The sequence below is a fragment of the Phoenix dactylifera genome, chromosome 11 (genome assembly GCF_009389715.1).
Source record: "Phoenix dactylifera cultivar Barhee BC4 chromosome 11, palm_55x_up_171113_PBpolish2nd_filt_p, whole genome shotgun sequence".
NCBI classification, from domain to species: domain Eukaryota; kingdom Viridiplantae; phylum Streptophyta; class Magnoliopsida; order Arecales; family Arecaceae; genus Phoenix; species Phoenix dactylifera.
Window position 1 is genome coordinate 24,667,385 of NC_052402.1, and position 20,267 is coordinate 24,687,651.

The 20,267-nt window shown below is 37.0% G+C and overlaps 1 protein-coding gene across 1 annotated transcript; it reads left to right on the top strand.

The window, feature by feature from the left end:
• Positions 1–2,048: 2,048 nt before the first annotated feature.
• LOC103710498 (putative rRNA methylase YtqB) lies at positions 2,049–19,124 on the top strand. The gene is made up of 6 exons (XM_017843626.3): positions 2,049–2,304; positions 10,337–10,400; positions 12,198–12,390; positions 12,629–12,702; positions 17,720–17,875; positions 18,559–19,124. The coding sequence occupies exons 1-6, from the start codon at positions 2,271–2,273 to the stop codon at positions 18,680–18,682; spliced, it is 645 nt and encodes a 214-aa protein (XP_017699115.2). The 5' UTR covers positions 2,049–2,270; the 3' UTR covers positions 18,683–19,124.
• Positions 19,125–20,267: the final 1,143 nt, after the last annotated feature.

The following is a 20,267-nucleotide window of genomic DNA, read 5'->3' on the forward strand; positions in this document are numbered from 1 at the left end:
ATGTAGAGAAGAAAATAATCAAGGATTCCTTTAAAATATGCAAAAAGTCTTTCTAAATGTGTTAAATGAAATTGTTTAGGTTATCAGTATTCCTAGTCAATCTCCCCATGGCATTGACAATATCAATGTAGTTCTATTTTCCATGTAGAGGAGAGATACAAAGATGTAATTCATTCCATTATATGTTTAGTAGACACTAAACAACTAAAAAAGTAACTCTTTTATAAAAATTAACAAGAAAGTGCTTCATAATAAGTCTTTTACTAAGCATGTGCAACTTAAATTAAACCTTTAATCACTCTAGACGACATCAACCATTTAAACATTTAATATTGTATGAGGATCCAAGGCATACACATGCATCAAAACTTAGACCAATAAATTTTTGACGTTATAAATTGTTTTCCTTTGAACCCCTAGTTACGAGTTTAATAGCTTAAACCAATATTTTATTTATTCTATTATTAAATTAAAATATTGAATTGTATCTTAGTTCATCTTTACCCTGCCATCTTTCGACTTCTATCTATCCAATCACTACATACACCTCAACAATGATCAATCTTATTGAATTAAAGAGTATTATACAACCGGCAAACACTCTCTCCATGTATAAATTTGTGATATCAACAACAGAATCCTCTCTCCATCTTATGTGCTGAATTTTGAATTTTTAGGTATAAAACACTAAAAAAAATCTAAAAGCTAACACTTTTTAAGTCATTCACCGATGCTTATAAGTGTCACAACATAACTCCCCGATGCTATGGAAAGTATGGAAGAAATGTCAACAATGCAAGCATGGAAACCAAAGTTTACGATGGTTACCTTTTATGTCGTTTTTTTTAGCGAGAAATACTTTCAAGCATCACTAATGAACACACTTTTTAAAAGCATAGTAAAGTATTCTGATTTTGTTACATGGCACATATTTATTAATACTTTTAAGCATCACTAAGGAACAATACTTTTGGGCATTACTAAGGAATGGTACTAAAATACGTCACCAATCAAGTTTTACTTAACCATGCTTCAGAGCATCGTTTACTTTCGATGCTATCTAAAAGCATCGTAAAGTTTAGGCGCTAAAAAAAAAATTCTGACACTTCTAAAAAACATCGGCAGGTTTGAGTCGCAAAAACCCCAAGTTTTTATAGTAAAAAGCTAGACCTACTCATGTAGGTAGCTTTCTCTTGCCTACAACGTACTACTTATCTCTTTCATTGGTTTTACCATCCCAATTAGAGATAAATAATGACTATTATAATCATTATAATAATTAACAATAGTTTTAATGGGGGCATTATAACGAGATAACACCTTATTTGAAACTTTGAAATGAAAGGGTAGGCATAAGTTGATTGGTGACACAAGTTAGGTATGAGTACATAACTTGTGGCCATCCCCATTTATGAGTACCACTATTGTGGCCACAAGTTAGGTATTAGTTGGGTAGGCTACTACCTGTACTTATCTAACAATTAGAAATTATGTACTCATACCGACTCTATACGCATCTCAGGATGGGATGGGGCAGGTAGAAATAAGTAGAGTGAGGTGGACAGATCAGGACAAATAAAGTTGCAATTTTTTTTATACAAATCAAATAAATAAAAAAAAATATAAGCATGGACGAGAAGTGGCGGATCGTTTAGCATTCGATCGACTAAAGGAGGAGAGTAGGTGAGGCACTATGGCTAGAGTTTGGAATTGGAAAGATAGGAGATAACCGGAAGATGGGAGTTATGGGGTGAGCGAGTGAAGTGATTAGGAGAAGAGGTGGAGAGAGAATCAGTGGAGTTATATATATTTGGGTTGGGTTTGGGACTAGTTTGACTATTACTCGCAGCTACTGTGGATCAACTGTAGGTTTTGGAATCAAGATCAAGTTTAGATGTATCAAATAAAATCCACCCAATTAAGTTTGGACCAAGTTCTCAAGGATGGAGTAAATTGACATTCTTATTCATAAAATAGTTGTCATGTACGATGTCTGTCTAATGTTTTTTTTTTTTTTGGTACGCACGTGCGGAGGTCTGCTCGCGCATAGAACCAATGGTTCCATTCTTATCTTCCTCCGCCAAGGGAGATGATGGGCCTGTCGTCCCTGCGACTTCCCTCCCTTCGTACTAATATCGCCTCCCTTCCGGATAATTCCTTCTCTGTCTCCTCGCTCTCCTCCTCGTCGAAGAATCCTTCTCAAGTCCCAGATCTCGACGAGCTTGGCAGGAGTAGCCCGGAGCAGTGCCGTTGGATGTGCGAGTCCCTCAATGGCATCGGCCGACAAATCGTGCCCCATAAGTGGTAACATATACATCCTTTTTCGCGCTTTTAAACATTATATCGACGAATAATGCAGTTTTTTTCTTAAAATTGCCACTATTATCATTTACAAATTGAAGGTGGCAAAGGTTGGAACCGGCAAACCAAATGCCTGAATGAACCTGTTTGAACTGATTTTGTTTTTGCCGATCTTAGTTTAAATTCTGAAACTGGCAATTAATTGCTGAATTTAATTCATTTTATCCGGCGCCGCAATCACTTTTAGCTTAACGATCATTGAGATCAATTTTCCAATCAGAATATAATTGCACTGCTCTCTTTCTTATGATTAGTTTGTTTTTCAGTATCACGCCAGTTACCCAATCAGGCTCTGATATTCTACCGTTTCAGTATGCAGCCCACACCCTTCTCATTTCACCGTATTCCTCCCCCTCTCTCTCCCTTCCTTCCTCTCTCCCTCCCGCCCCTTCAAGAAAGTGTAAATGACGTGGAATCCGAGAATGTGGTATGAAATTCTTTGTGATATTTATATTTCTGAGAGGTCCACTACATGGAGTCTTGCATCTGGGAATATTTGCTTTGGTGCAGTACTGGATTTAGTTGAATGTATTTCGCCCTTTTATTGCAAAGAGGTTGGATTGTTTTGTGTTCATGTTTATAGTTTCTTTTCTTACGAGAAGAGAAATTCTAGTGATGGTGTTACCATTCTTTTTTCTTATTATATGTAATTTCTGTGCTTGTTTTTGCATGAATTAGTCTATAATTTGACTGTATGTGTATATATATGTATTAATTTCACTGAATGAGAAAAGCATGTAAGCCATGCCTAACTTCACCACACTGGCTTCGCAACCCCCCTATTGGATGAAGCTAATTAAGAATCGTCATGGTTCTGGGGAGGCTGGACCCCCTCATTTTCCTAGTAAAAAATGTTTTCCTATTCCAAATATAACCTTGAGTGCAATCTCCACTGTCACTTTCTCTCTCATAGAGAAAGTCACAGTCTCTTTGTCCTTTCCCCTCTCTTGCTCTCTCCTTGCTTGCTTCTATCTCTTCATAAAAAACCTAGCCCACCTAACACTCCCTGCAACACTCTTTTTCCTTCCCATCTTGGAATGAAGTTGTATCATAGTGCTTTTTTTTTTTTTGGTGGGGGGGGGGGGGGGGCATGCAAGCCATATTGTTTCCAACCAATACCTAAAACCAATACAATCTTTTGAAGTTTTCAAAGAATTTTAACTTTCTAACTCTGATGGTTTGACCATGACTTGCTGTGGAAGGATTGATATTATTTTCTCTGATTTTGGATTTTATCTCTTGCTATTATGTGTATGTATACTATATTAATGTGCAAAATTTTTCGTCATGGTGTTGGGGAGGCTCTGTTTTTGGGCCTCCACGCATGCTGGTTTATGTTTTTTTTTAAAAAAACTTATTCCTATCTTTTTTTGGATAGAAATTCCTTAGTTATGTTTGTGATTGTAGATTGCCTCCTTATATGATGTAGTTCCTCATGCATTTGTATGAGGTCACTACTTGAGGTACTCCAAGTCCGTGGTTGGTCTTAGTTTCTTAGTGTTTTAAGCAAGATAGGTGCTTTCCCTTTATTCTCTCTTTAAAAGGAAAAATTAACAACTATCTTCATCATTGTAACAATAAAATCAAATGTGGCAATCAAAATTCATCAAACCTGTACCAGAGGTCGTACTGGCTAGTTTGGTACGGCACAGATTCATACATGTTGTTCTGAGGCATGCCAAAAATAGGGAGAGAAAGGGGGAGAGAGAGAAAAGGAGAGATGGAGAGAGAGGGAGGGAAAGGGAGAGGGGGGAAGGGAGAGGGGGAGGGAGGGAGAAAAGGGGGAGGCTTACCGGGAAAGGGGAGGAGTGGGTGACTAGACAAAGAAGCAGAGGGCCAAAGGCTAAAGCCTAACCCTAACCCTAACCCTAGCGGAGCGAGAGAGAGAGAGAGGGAGCGTGCTTACTGGTGGCAATCGAGGAGGGAGTGAGTAGCATTCGACAACCTTGAACCATCGAAACCCTCGAATTGGAGATGGGGAGTAGGGGTGCTCTCTAACCATCACAAACGGGAGGGGGAGTGCGATTGAAGACATCGAACTGAGAGTGGAGGGGTTTTATAACCAACTGAGGGTGGAGGAGAGGTTTTATAACTGAATCGATCCGACCCTCCCAACCGTTCTAACTTGGCGTCAGTTCAGTCAATACAGGCCAAACCATTTGGTTGGGATTAGTTCGGCAATCGCTGGTGGTAATAGTGAGGTGGATGTGAGTCCCATGGTGTAGCAGAGCGAGGAGAGGAGCTTAGGGATATCAATAGGGCGGATTCAGTGCAGTTAGTGAAAAAATCAAAATCGAAACTGAAATCCACTACTATCCTTCAAAGTCGAAACCAAAATCGAATGGTTTTTGAAATAGAAAACTATAACCCACCGAAAAAACCCACAAAACCAAAAAACTGAAAATCGTTTAATTTTTTTTATTTCAAAATTTTCATATGTAAATAACCAAATTATAGATATCATCCATAATTTCTATAATATAATTCATACCAACTTATTTAATAAATATAACCAAAAATCATAATATAACCATCCAACAAACTCAATAATTCAAAAATAATAATACAAGCATTCAACAAACACAATAATCCAAGTTAAAAACAAATCCAACTACATCAAAGAAAACATAATGATAAAGTTTTCAATGCAAGTTAATTTTGATGAACAATCCAATTCTTCATTTTGCTTTCACCAATCCACGAACATATTATGCATAAGAAAAGGAAAAAAATACTAGAAAAACAAGTTCAATTAATAATTTATCTAATGAACGGTTCAAATTGAATGGGATAGGGGGCTAGGATTATTTGATGGTCATTCTTATAGAGTTAGTAATTTGGATTTAAACTAAATATAAATGGTGTTAAATATCGGGTATGTTCAATTTTAGGTTCGGTGTTGGGTTCGGTTTCGAGTCGGAGAATTACCAAAATCGTAATTGAAACCAAAACCCAATAGTTTTTAATTTTTAAACCAATCACTGCAACAATTCCTATTTAATTTTGATTAAAACTGCGCTGTTTGGTTTGGGGACGAGTAAAATATTTAGGTATTGGTCCTTGTTGACATCCCTAGAGGAGCTAGCGAGAGGAAGGAGAAGCAATTGGAGAGAGGAGAGTTGGAGAGAGGGAGAATGAATAGGAATGTCAGTAGGGATGGGTTTTTAATTTTTAAACCCATCACTGAAACCATCCCCATTTAATTTTAGTTAAAATCATTTCATTCGGTTCAGGGATGGGTAAATTATTTGGGTAACGGGCCCTGTTGACATCCCTAGAGGAGCTAGAGAGAGGAAGGAGAAGGATTTGGAGAGAGGAGAGTCAGAGAGGGAGAATGAATAGGGATGTCAACAGGGACAGGTATCTGAGTATTTAACTCATCCCTGAGCCGAACGAGGTGGTTTTAATTGAAATTAAATAGGGATGGTTTTGGTGATGGTTTTAAAAATGAAAAATCATTTCAGTTACGATTTTGGTGATTCCCGGATCCATAATCGAACCCAATACTGAAAATGAAAAATTATTTTGGTTATGATTTTGGTGATTCCTTGGTCCAAAATCGAACCCAACACTGAATCTGTCATCGTACCTAAAGCCTAGCCTGAAACCAAACATACCCAATATTTAATATTCTTAATACCTTTTATATTTAGTATGAATCAAAATTACTAACTTTATGAGAATGGCCATTTGATACTTTTAGCCCTCTCTCACACTCAATTTGGACCGTCCATTAGATAAATTATTAACTGAGCTTGTTTTTCGTGTTTTTTTCTTTTCTTAGGCATAATATATTCGTTGATTGGTGAAGACAAAATGGAGAGTTGGATTGTGCATCAAAATTCACTTGTATTGGAAAGTTTATTATTATGTTTTTTTTGAGGTAGTTGGACTTGTTTTTAACTTGGATTATTGTGTTTGTTGGATGGTCTTATTATTATTTTTGAATTATTGAGTTTGTTGGATGGCTATGTTATTATGTTCGGTTATATTTATTAGATGAGTTGGTATGAATCATATTATCAAAATTATGGATGATATCTTTAATTTGGTTATTTATATGTGAAAATTTTCAAAATGAACAAGAAAAGTTAAACGATTTTCGGTTTTTCAGCTTTGGTTTCGGTTTTACGGTTCTTTTTTGGTGGCGGTTATAATTTTTTATTTCAAAAACCATTGGTTTCAGTTTCGATTTCGGAAGCTGTTAGTGAATTTTGATTTTGGTTTCGGTTTTTTCACTTATTGCACTGAATCTGCCCCATTGACATCCCTACGAATAAAGATGGAGAAGAGAGACAGTGAAAGAGGAAGATGGGAGCAAGTACATTTGCAAGTTGATGTAGTCTATGTGAGAGTTACAGAGGGGGAGATGCACAGTCTGCTGTGCTAGTACCGGGCACCGTACCGGTTGCCTGACGGCACGAGTCGGTATGGGCTTGCGCCATGCTGTGCCGTGCCAGACTTATACCGACATAGAAGAGGAGGCAAGAAAGAGAGCGAATGGGAGAGAGGAAAAGAGAGAGAGAAGGGGGAGAGAGGGAGGGAGAGTGGAGGCCGGTGCCTGGGTAGGAGGCGGAGGCCGCGGTTGGGTTTCTATTTCGTTCAAAACAGAGGTCTGACCGCTAAAAAAGTTCGCGATTTTTAAGTGAAGTCGGCAAATAAGGCAAATTATTTGCCGACTTCACTTAAATATCGCAAAATTAAAAAAAATATTAAAAAAAATTAAGTGAAGTCGGCAATGGGTTTGCCGACTTCAACTTAAAATCAACAAAAATAAAAGGGGCTCCTCCGGCCCCTGTTTCGAACGAAACAAGGGACCGGAGGTGGAGTGCCGCCTTCGCTCTCTCCGGCCTCCACCTCCACGCAGAGGCTCCCTGGCCTCTGCCGGCCGGCCTCGATCTGGCCTCTTTTCCTTCCTCTCCCTCTTCCTCCCTCCTTTGCTCTCTTTCTTTTCCTTTTTTTCTTTCTTCTCCTCCTCCGGCGACAGTGTCTCGGTTTGGTTGCTTGAACCGTCCCGGTAAGTGACCGGTACGGTTCGGGATGGTTCCGTCGACCATGGGGAGATGAGTTCCGCATCGAAGCAAGACACAATTGGATTTGCAAAATTAAAGCATGACATTCCTTTTTAATTCAAGCTATACATTGTTGTCATCATTATCGTTATTGTTGAGTACATTCTTGAAGAGCATAATAAAGGCCTAAGTGAGATAAATGAAGTTTGCAATTTGACTCCATGAACACTTGTATTCCAATATAAGCCTTTGACATGCACACTTTTATTTCAAAGATGGAGGTCAGCAACTTGAGCTACAAACTTTATTTTTGTTATCCTGAATTAAGGTTTCTAAATGCTAAAATATATGCTCCGAGCCTTCTAATTGCAGATGGATGCCTTATTTCCTTCTTAAATATGTCACTTACTAGCATGATAAATTCTCTGTTAGTTTAGTATGTTTTAGTAATACCAAAATGGATTGAATTTTTTTTTTTGTGGATAAAAGATTGTGTTCTTTGGAAAAAAAAGAAAAATAGCTCCTAACTATAGTATGTTATATTAGGCCTGTCTCAAATGGCCTAACATAATAGCACTTTCGTGAATAAGAAATAATTGCATGGGGAGAATATTCAAATTTTGAAAAAAAAGAAGAATTCACCAAAACTTTGGAATTTTATAATTTACAATGTGATAATATTAGATAATTAAGTAACACAACATCATTAGTTTATGTAGTCACTTCATACAAAATCATTCATGAAAGGTGCTACAATAATTATAGCTGATTGATTGTTAATGGCTAGAGTTCATGTTGGATCAAGGTCTTTCTACATCCATTTATTAGCAAACTCAACCAAACCCGATCTGATAGGTTGACAATGATAGAAGTTGACAGAAATAACTGAAAATAAATTGATAACAAGAAAGGAGGGAGGAGAGAGCATACCAAAGATCCAAGGAGTTGGGGTGAGAGGGCATGGGAGGGATTAAAGGTGGGTCAGGGCATAGGAGGCTGATGGCTTGGTTGGGGTTAGTAGCAAAGGGACATGGCTCTATAAGGTGGTGGTGGCTGGAAAAAAAAGGAAGTGAAGGAGAAAGATAGGGAGAGTATTAGGAGAAAGGGGAAAAGATAGGGACTTGTAGTGAGGAGACGTGGCTAGTGGTTTGAGGTGGTTGATGGGTTGTAACCAGGGATGAAGAATCAGCAATAGAGGAGGCCAGGGTAAGTCGGTATCAGGCACGTAGGAAGAACTCTTGGTTCATTTTGAGAAAAGGAGGGGGGGGGGGGTGACCAGGACTGATCAAGTTTTTGTATTACTATGCAATATCACATATTATAAGCGAATTGGATCAGATTTTGTCAATATCAAACTTGATCATCCAAAACTTGGGCTTAGTTTGTTTATTTTGTTTGCTTATAGGCCCGACAATAATACCAAACAATAGTAAAATGTCCATGCAAATTCCTTTTGTTACTGAAAAATGTTGACATAAAAATAGACTTGGACCAACCACTCTTAAGAAGGGAAAAAAATGCATCCAATATATTGTAAGATAAGCAAAGCTATACAAATGAAAGACTCCTAGAAAACTTGTTAGTAAGATAAATTTTCACAGGACTTCACATTTGGTCTTCTACATAGAAAACTTGTTAGCAAGATAAATTTTCACAGGACTTCACATTTGGTCTTCCACATTCTTCCTTAAAAAGAGACATAATGAGATGAAGGGGAAAAGACGCATGTTATGGGACAATGAGAAGGGAGAAAACAAATGTTTTAGTAGGTTCTAAACTCAGTGTCAATTTCGGCTTCAATCATCTAGATAGAGTTTCAGTCAAAAAAGTCAGAAAATCCAAAAAAAATAAAAAAAGAAAAATCAATAAAAGTTACTTCGCATCATTTCATTTTTGTTTTGAGTTATTTAGGATCATAATTTGTATAATTTAGGTAGTTTTATGTTGAATTAAACTTTTTTAAAGCTTAATGCATTAAATATGTTGATGCTTTTTTCTAATTTTTATAATTATTTGACACTTTTTCTTTTTTTTAAAAAAAATATCTTCTATCTTAACAATTTCCCATATTCACTCTAATTTTTACATTTAACCAAACTTTTTCTAAGCATATTTTTTTATTTCATTTTAATTACTCATCTAAGCAAGCGAAAAACCATTTGACAAGTTTTGTTATATTCCACTTTCACAATTCATTTAAGTAAGAAAAAATCAATCAGTCTAAAAAACCTGTTTTATTTCACTATTTCATCTTAATATATCATTTTTTTCTGAAAGAAGAGAAAAGAAAACCCAGTTAAGTAGAAAAAGCAAACCATAGGAATGCACCATGTTTTTTATCTAGTAATGACACACATGAAAATTGTATCTTGCCCGCTATAACAAAGCTTAGCAAAAAATAACATAAATTTAGATCATTAAAGCCTTGGACAAATATGGGATTGAATGGTACTAATAAATTCTAGAAATCATAGAAAAAATTGAACTTATAATTGTTAATTACAAATATTAAAAAAATATCAGTTTGTCAGTTTCAGCTGAAACTGTTGAAACTCGGACAAGGCTGAATATTTCAATTATCTTCGGACTGGTCTTGGTTGTAATGGATTAGTTTCAGCCGAAACTTCAAATTTTGGGTTTCAGAATGGCCAATGCCATGATTCATGGCAGTTTAAGATTTTACTAGAAAGGCAAAATATTAAGAAATTGGGGAAAAATGGGGAAGATAGGGGCCAGTTTTGGAGAAGGGCAAGGTTTTGGAGATGTTATTGACAAAACATGGATATGTGGAATCTGTTTGTAGATTGACTGGAACATGTGTTTGCAAGGTCATCAAACAAAAAATTACTTCGGAGTTCTCTTGGATCCTTGTGGTTATATATGTTTGTTTATTTGCTCTCTCTTTCTCTCTCTGTCTCTATTTAAATTTTGACATTGTTACCTTTTCTTTTCTAAATGTTTAGGTATAGAGGATGCTTTGATGGGCTTTATCACTGGCAAGAGAAAAGTGACGGAGGTAGCTCACTCGTAGGTATAGGCCATCCGTATGTCTTTTTCTATTTTTCATTTTCAATTTCTTATAGATTTACAGAAAGTGCTCAAATAATTTCTCTGTTTAAGCTTCTCTATTAGCTTCTTTTCTTGCAATAAGGGGAAGAAAAACTCAACTAGGGCATGAACTTGTTTGGGATTTTTTTGGTAGTCCTAACTCAAGTCATTTGTGTGTAAGGATGGCCAAAGGTGCTGCATGAGAAGAAATGAAGGGTGTAATTCATTCCCACCGTTTCCACTTTCAGAAGGATATAAACAAAGTAAATAATTTTTTAAGATTATTTTGGGTATGGTGTGAGAGTATAATAATGTTAGGTTTTGGAAAGATGGTGGGAAAAATGTTGATGGTTTGAACTCCCAAGATTATCTGATATTTTCTCATGCCCTGTTGAGACCATAAATAAAGAATAGGGGTAGAGAGAGAGAATATATCTATAACAAGTAAAAAATTTGGAGATAGTAGGACAGTTATAATTTCATTTTTTGATCCTTTAATAATGTTTATTCTTTTTTGCTGATGTAGAGATCCTATAATTGAAAATTAAATGCACATAACTTATGGGCCATACAGAATAAATTGCAGAGGCCTTTGGTCTTAACAAGTGTCTCAACTGGGAAAAGCCTTCTTGAGATGAGTCCCACAATTGATTAGAAGTGTTGGACTGATGGGGAATAGGTCTTTTGTAATTCTTCATTTTGTTTACATATAGAGTTATTTTTCTATGAAGCTTTCTTCCCTGGCAATTAGTATTTAGTAATGTGGAAACCTCAGTAATGACTCAGACCCCAATTCACCCGAGAAAGATGAATAAAGTTTCAGGAGTGTTGTTCCGCAAGCCATTAAATAGGATACATGCAAGGTCTTGTTAATTTTGGAGGTGCATCATTCTTTCTAGACTTAATGACTTTCATGGTTTGATAGGAACATTGCTTGCCTTTTAGGTAACAGAAAATCTAATCACCTAGATAATGGGACTAGGAAGACTAGTAAACATCTATATTTTTCCACACTTTTCCTCTAGTTTTAAATTTTTATTATTCAGAAAAAGAATATTATGGACTTCTTTGCGTAATCAGTTAACTATTTTGTTACTGGTGAAGCTTATTTGCTTTAGTATATTTAATTTTAACAGAGTAAGCACAACGGTGGCAATTGAGTGTGGTAGCCTGAAAAATTTTCTGACCAAGTCCATTTTATTGGGCCTCATAATTGGAGAAAACTTGACTGGTCATTTAATTTTAATCTTCAGATTCAGCATGCTCTACACCTGTACTCACGGATCTTTTGCATCAAAAATTGGTCCAAGCAATGTCCTACAAACCATGATGCTTGACTCTGCAGCTTCAGGGGCAAAATGAAATAAAATATTAGCATCATACTTTTACATATCCATTATCGAAATATTTCAAAACCACACCTAAGTTTTGATGGCTCGAAACCACACCTTAGTTAGTTTTACAAAAAGACAACATTTCTGAGCTTCCTAGCAGTTCTTATGCTTTTTCAGAAAGGAAATTGTAATGTTTGTTTCTCTGAACATGCTTTTAACTGTTATTTTCTGATATCCTTTTTTTTATAACATAACTAGTTTTTTCGTTCTCTTTTTTCCCTGTAGGTATTGTTGTTTCTGTTCTAATTAGGTTTTGGGTTTGCATATAACTTAGAAGTCAAGTCATAAACAAGTGCTTCAATGTTATCATAACATCAAAAATACTTGGTTTTTAGGTGCTGATATGTTTATTCTGCTTTTGTTTTTATTTACTGAGCATAAGTGTCTGGAAGAATATCATTCAAAAAGGAGATACAGTGGTTGATGCTACTTGTGGCAATGGGCATGATACGTTGGCATTGCTTAAGATGGTAGCTGATGAATCAGGCAGGGGATGTATTTATGGAATGGACATTCAGAACTCTGCATTAGAGAACACGTCATCTTTATTGGAGAAATCAGTTGATAGAAATGAGGTACGTAAATGACAACAATTATGTGAAATATTTAGCCTTTGTGTCATATTGGCCAATGTGAATCTTCCTGCAGGCTTGGTAGCTTTACAATTGTTGCATTCGGAGATTAACTTTTTCTCTTTTTCAGTCATTGCTCCAAACTCTTGAATTTACCCTCTGTCATAGTTTGGAATTGGCTGCTCATTAATACTGACTTGGCTTTAAGCTTCAAATAACTCTTAATTGTGCTTTGTTGTAGAGGAAACTAGTTAAGCTCTTCTCACTTTGTCATAGCAGGATGGAGGATGTTATCCCAAAAGATACCCTGATTAGGTACTCTCAACACTCAAGTTCATGAATCTTGCTTATCATCACTTTAGCGTGCACCAATGTATTTATGTTCTAGGATAGTGCTGTCAAGCCTCTCATGATTTGTGGTATTGTATAGAAGCATATAAAAAGCCAATGATATGTGGAGATTCTAACCCTTGCTAAAGTCAAGGATGGCCTCCTATTGTCGGTCTCCCATGCTACCTTGTAGACGAACTCTTCGACGCTTCACCTTTTAGAAATAATGAAGTGATGACACTTTTCCATGCTTGGACATAGCATGACACTTCTTAGCTTCTTAAAAATGAATTGCCTTGCTTGGTGCTCTGAAATGCTGCTGTGATGTGCAAGCGGTGCTCGTAAAGCATATGCAATATCTGGACCGCATTTGCAGGTGCATATGCACTTATTTCTTTTATATTTAAAATAAGAAATATATTAATATAATAAAACAACAATAATAGCCCATAACAATATTAATTACAAATAACAACTAATAATTACTAGTTGCAACTTAGTCCTTAAAGCCTAATAGCAATAATCTATAATGTAATTAACATATTATCATCGTTGACAGTACTTGTATCTAGCTTGCTCGTAACCCACATCAAACCCAACAACCAGTCTGAACTTGCCCCTTTTCTTTTCAGCCCATATGCATCTCGACCGCATATAGGGAATGTGTTGAGATCAAGGAACTGCATCCACATTTGCAGCTGCATGCATTGCATTTTAAAATATTAGTCTCATTCTAGTCCAAATTGTTAGCACCTGGATTAGAACATGAGGATGTCCTATCATTAGATATTCTGATGCAAATCTTGTATTGTACGGACACTTGGTATGCCTCGCCATCTCGTACTGTACCATATACAAACACTGTAATAGGATGGTACCGGTACCTTTAGACCTTTCTTAGGGAGACGTGAAAGCTTTCTAAATGGCTTTTTAGTTAGCGCTGTAAGGGCTGAGGTCCGGTACCGGGACGGTGAACTTTGTTAGACCATGTTAAATTAATAGCATATCTTCTGGGTACGTAGACTTTTTAACATATTCAAGTGGACTTATTTCCAAAGATAGCACTATGCATTGTTCTATGGGATTTGTGGTGAATGGTAGAGAATTGATATAAGGGGAGGATTGTGAACTAGGTATTGCAATCTAGAACTAACATGGACTTACAATGACCTTTATCGATCATGTGGGGAGTAACTAGTGCTCTTGGAGAAATATAAAGATAATCAAAGAAATTTGAAGGACCGATGAAAAAAATACAACTAACGTCACTATCTATAGCGTTTTGAGACATTTCTTTTGCTACTAGAACATTCCCTATGTTATTCAAATCTGTGCAATGTCAAAAACTTGCATATTTTCTTATTGAAATTTCAAAGTCAACTTTTTGTAAATTTATGCAACTGATTTTCAAAGTTTGTGCCTACTCTGTTGTAGAACTATGTCGAAGTGTGGGCCAGTATGCTAGTGTTGTAGGGGCCAAGTGGGCATTCCTATAGCAAAAGTTGCAAGGTTCTAAAGCACGGTCTGCTATGTCGATACCGGGCACCGTACCGGTTGTCCGGCAGCACGAGTCGGTACGGGCCTGCGCTATAGCGAGCCTGTACCGACCTAGAGACCGTGGGAGAGAGAGAAAGAGAGAAGGGGGAGATAGAGAGGAGGCCGGCGGAGGCCGGCATTGGTGCAAGTGGCGGAGGCCACGACCGGATCCCTATTCTGTTTGAAATTGAGGTTCGACCGCTAAAACATTTTGTGATTTTTAAGTGAAGCAAACGAAACAGAAATTCGGCCGCTAAAAAAGTTTCCAATTTTTAAATGAAGTCCGACATGCAGGGGGCCTTCGCCGGCCTCCCTTCCTCTCCCTCTTTCCCCCGCTCGCTCTCTTTTCTTTTCTTTCCTCTCGTTCTCCCCCTCCGGCGATGGCATTTCGGTTTCTTTGCCGGAACCGTCTCGATCCGCCGTCGGTACGGCTCGGGACGCCCCGAACCGGGTGGTTCAGGATGGTTCTGCCGTCCTTGTTCTAAAGTCTATTGCACGAATTTGTGCAAAGCTGACATTAGAATTTTAACTAAATATTTTTTAAAAAAAATGTATAAGTTTTGGATGTTGTTTGAACAAATTTTGGATATTTGTTTAAAATTTTCTTACTAGTGAACTAGGAGTAGGCTTGCGCATTTGTTGGGTTGGGCTAGGTTTGGACCAGACTAAGGTTCGTATTAAGAGAAAGAACTTAGGCTTGGGTCTGGCTTAGTCCAACCTCAAGTCTAAAAGTCGTAGCTCGAGCTTGGCTCGATAGTAAGTGGATATGCTCGAGCCCAACCTGAATCGACCCATGCCCAACCATGTTTGCAAGGTGAGAGAGTGAAGCTCCTGATGCTTCGGCCACATTAGGGAGGAGGTGTGGAGAATGGGGGCAATGCCGTGACTTTAACGAGGAGGATGTGGTGCCCATGTTGGTGGTTCTAGCTTGTGGCCTAGGTAAGGGAGGAGAAAGAGGAGGGTGGCTGCCTGCTTGGTGGGGGGGAGGGTGAGAGAGAGGAGATAATAAGATGGAGAGAGGGCTGACCAAGGGTCTTGGAGGCGAGAGGAGGATGAGGAGGGAGGCCATGGTTGGAAGGGGGGCGAGAGAGGGAGTAGAAGATAGGGACAAGGGTGGAGGGAAAGAGGAGGGGGGAGGTGTGAGAGGAAAGGAGATATTTTAGGGTTTCTATATCTTTCCTCTTCTTTTCTTTTTCTTTTTATTTTTCTAAAATATGTAGTATCATTTTGATTTAAAATTTGACATTTAAAAGTTTCCGGTTGCTTCGAACTAGGCTAAGTTAAAAATGGGCAAGCTTGAACCCAGTCTGATTTCAATCGGGTCTGGAAATCCAAAGCCTGGCTTGACCTATGTGCCAAAGTCCTTAGACCAAGCCCCACAAAAATTAGGTCGGGCTAAGTTGAGTCCACAGGTGGGCCTGGTTTGCACAGATCTAGCCAGGAACATTGATGAGTATGCTAGTACAACAAAGGAAACACCCCGTTCTTGCAAAAAGGAACAGAGCTATCAAATTTGAAATTAATAAAACTAGCTTTCATAAGCAAAATTTCTGATATTGTAATTGTACTACAATAATAAAATTGCCTTTTGCATATTTGCCCCTCGAAAGTCTATTTGTTTATTTACACTTTGAATAGTTGGAAGTGTATAAATATACCCCTTCAAAAGTTTGAATTTTACATGTATACCCATAATGTTATGTTGCAATGTCTTTTGACATTTTAATCTTGATTTTTTTGGGCTGAACTTGTCCATCGAAAATCTTGCTCGATATTATATGTGAGTTTAAAATATTTTAAGGGGCTTGAAATGTCATACCAATGTTATACATGTACTTTTTCATATTTTGATGGATAAACAAGCAATTAAGCAACATTTGGAGAATTTATATTGCTAAAATCCCTGAAATGGACAAAATGGAAACATAATTTGGCAAGATTACTTTTCAAATTTTAGATTTCTGATGGTCATATAAAATTGCAGATGGGGTGTGTCACGTGTGCAGATCTGTGTATGCACAATTCACTTTTGTGGGGTAAATAAGAATTCTTGAACGGTATATATCCAAAAATTCTAAGATCAAAAAATAACCATTATGAGGCTTATTGTGAAAAAAATAACCATGATGTCTGCTTGTATATGTGTAACTTTTCAAGGGATATGTATGCACATTTCACTTTTGGAGGGGTAAATAAACAAATAAAACCTCTTTAAGGGATTATAAGCAAAAATTCCTAAATGAAAAAAGGATATATACGCTTCGTCATGTGCGTGTATGTGGGCATGTGCAACTTTTCAAGGAGGATGCATGCACATTTCACTTTTTGAGGGGTATATAAGTAAATAAGACATTATGTGTATGTGTGTGTGACTTTTCAAGGGGTATGTGTGCACGTTTCACTTTTAGAGTGGTCAATAAGAAAATAAGATTTCTTCAAGGGTATATATGCAAAAATTCCTTCATGAAGAAAAATAAGTACAAAACTTATCCGAGTTGACTTGTCTAGGTTGTGTGTGTATGTGCATGCATACGTGCGCACGCACATGCATGCATGACCTTTCAAGAGGGTGTGTGCACATTTGACTTTCGTTGGGGAAACTATAGTAGAAAAGGCCTGTTGAAGGTTATATATGCAAAAATTCATAAATCAAAAAGGTAACGATAGTGTACAAGCCCTATCTGAGCTAACCTATCCAGATTATAGGAATTCCTTGTCATTAACTCCTTTAATGGAGTTATTCAGAATTATGACAGGTTCTTTAAACACTTGATTAAGTTTTACCCTCATGGATGAGTCATTTCTCCCTGAAAAGCATGCAATGTCATTCATCGCATGAATCGAGTTGGATCGATTTGATTTGAAGAGAAGAAGCTCGGACTTAAGGGTGACAAAGCTCAAACCATACACAAACTTTCTTTTCACAACTCTATAGTCACTTTTTGAAAGAGACATTTATTAGAGCAGCTTTAAATTGTAAATTGCAAAGCTCAAAGATTTTTAGACTAGGGATTCTTCAGCAAGCTCATGAATCTACAACTAAGCAAAAGAAAGTTCAAGGAATTTACTAAAAAAATATGATTTCACAAGAACCTCCTCCATGAAAATGAGAAATTCAAAATATAGCATACAATTTTTTACATTAACAAAATATAATATGTATTTTTAATATTATTAGTAATATTATAATGCAAAGAGTTTTGATGTAATGTATACATTAACATTTAATATTGTATGATATAATAACACTACATATATGCAAATTCTGTTTTATTTTATATCTTTATTTTCGGGTAATGTTTTTATATTTCAGAATAGTTGAACAAAAAAGAATTCCTGGATCATGTATATTATCTTTGATCTGCAGAAAAATTTTAACCCTTATATATTTATTGTTTTGCTTGGATAAAATTTAGAGTAGCTCAAGCGTATAGTGGTTTATATGCATCTTTTCTTTTTTACCCAGGCTTGTAGCGTTCAACTTGGGCTATCTTCCGGGTGGAGACAAAACAATAATTACGATGCCAGGAACAACACTAATGGCATTGTGTGCTGCTAGTAGATTACTGATGTCGGGGGGACTCATCAGCATCATGGCTTATGTGGGGCATCCGGGTGGAAGGTACCTTCCGCTTTCCTAGATGTTTTTCTTATTTATCCTGCCAGTTTTGAAAATAAAGGCTTCATGACAACCTGTTAAACTGAAGTTTCAATCCTGGACTGAAGTACGCAACAAGAAAAATTCCTCAATTCTTACAGTCATAGTAAAACTATTTCAGTCTATTAAGATTCATTCAACCAGTCAGGAAAAACTAATGCTTCTTGACAACCTGATAACTGAATTTCTAACTTGGACTCAAATGACCAAGAAAAATCACTCAGATCTGGCTATCATAACAAATCTGTTTCAATCCATTAAGATATCGAATTACTTGAGAGTTTGAAATTCGTGAAGATATTGTAATATATCATTATTAATGAGAAGATCAGCAATTTAGTTTTGACAGCTGTAACATTTTTCATTCCTCACAAACCTCAACTATGTATCTATGCATTTCATGTTTGGTAGCCAAGTTGCTGCTTCATTGCTATCTTTCGTAAGCTTAAGCTACTTGCCATGAACCAGGGTCTCTCTGTTAGTATCGTCATCATAGTTCCCATTGTTTGATTGATTGCAAATTTGCTGTTTCACTGCTATGTTGCATAAGCTGAATCCCAATCTGTGTATGCAAAACTTGCATTGCTTTATATGAAAAGAATATGTGCTTGCCCTTTGGTCTTTTGATCCCTTTTTGTTTTTCTCAGGGATGAACTGGAAACCATTCAATCTTTTACATCTAGCTTGCCTGTCGAATCTTGGGTAAGCTGCAAGTTTGAAATGCTCAATCGGCCATCTGGGCCTGTTCTTGTTCTCGTATCGAAGAAATAAACTTGCTTGAAAAAAGCCCTGCATCCCAGCAGATCAAAATGCTTGAAGCTTTTGGTCAAAGTTTTGGATGGGCAGCACCTTGTTAGTTCCCATTTCTGAATGTGAACTCGTCAAGTTGTATAACCATATGGAATTTGTATCTTACAATTTTCTGATGTTAGTAGTCTTGTGACCTGCAGAAAACTCAAAAATATCTCCAGCTTAAGGCAAGTTTACACAAGCATTATCCCTGTCCAGTAAGTTTTGGGGGTTCCAGGGGGTTTTTCAGAACTCTTTTTAAAGGTTCTGTTCTGGTTCCATTCTATGGTCATTTATGGCCTTTTTGATAAGATAAATGTTGGTGGGAGTATTCTAACTTCCTTTTCTTTGCTGGTTGATGTTACAAAATGTGGTGCACCTCAGTAACATTATTTTATCACATGAGCTCTAATCTGTTTTACAATGCCTTTTTTAGGCGCTTTAGCGCGTGCTAAAAATATCTGAGTATTGATGCGTGTTGTTGGTATATTTCTTCCACAAATTGGTCTATCTGCAAATGTGTCTTTCCGCTTGGAGTTCAAGTTGTTGGACAACCGAAATTGAGGTGTAAATTGTTACCACTATTGCAACCCAAAGTTATCAGAGTTATTCGTCCTCAGGAAGTCCCTTTTTGGTCTTTGTTTTGGTCCTCAGTAAATCAGTCATATTTATGCTAGCGAATGTGCTATAAGAGTTTTGCCCTGAGACAGACTATTCCATTTCGTGGCTTTACAGGTATTAAGCCTCCGAAGGGTTTCCATCATAGTCATGTTACAACAATCATATTGCAATACTGCCGAATGTATAAGAGGTGGTAAACTTGGATTAACGTTGTCAGCATGGCATTCTACCTCATCCCCTATGATCAGTGATGCCTGATTATTTTCAAGAGCAAAGGTCAGCCCTGCAATCAACATTAATCGGAAATAAATTCATTCACTTCGATCATCAAAATCATGAAGGCCATGCTTAGACATTGGCATAAGTTATCTGCTGGTTACTTGTGCATCCTGCGAGAGTGAGTAATGCGGGGAGTCCAATTTAGCAAACCATCAATTCCATGGGAGCTAACAAATTCATAATCCCTAAATTTTAATAATAATGCAAATCACCTTTAATTCATACCCTAGAACCTGTTGCACAAACGTCCTTCTACTTCTACATTGCCTCTATCTCATCCACCCAAGTTCTGCCATATCAATCCATATTACTCTTATACCGACTGTACCGTATCTATCAATAAGATATTACTATAGTATTGAGATTTGGTTCGACATATAAGCTGAAACAGTCCATTCTGATCTGAAATGAATAGGGCTGTGCCGTACCACTCGATTTCGGGCAATACCAAGATTAGAGGTGAAAAAAAATCAGAATCCCCTATTGGTATGTGATACATATCGTAATAATCGTAAACACAGTACCAATTTTGGCTTTGCATACGTTGCTCAAACCAGCATCCAAGTTATCAGCGGATAACCTAAGCTGACATTTAAACATTAAGCTATTGATTTAGCCATCATACAGGCAATACTTTGCAGGCAATTTAATTATTCAACTGTTTTAA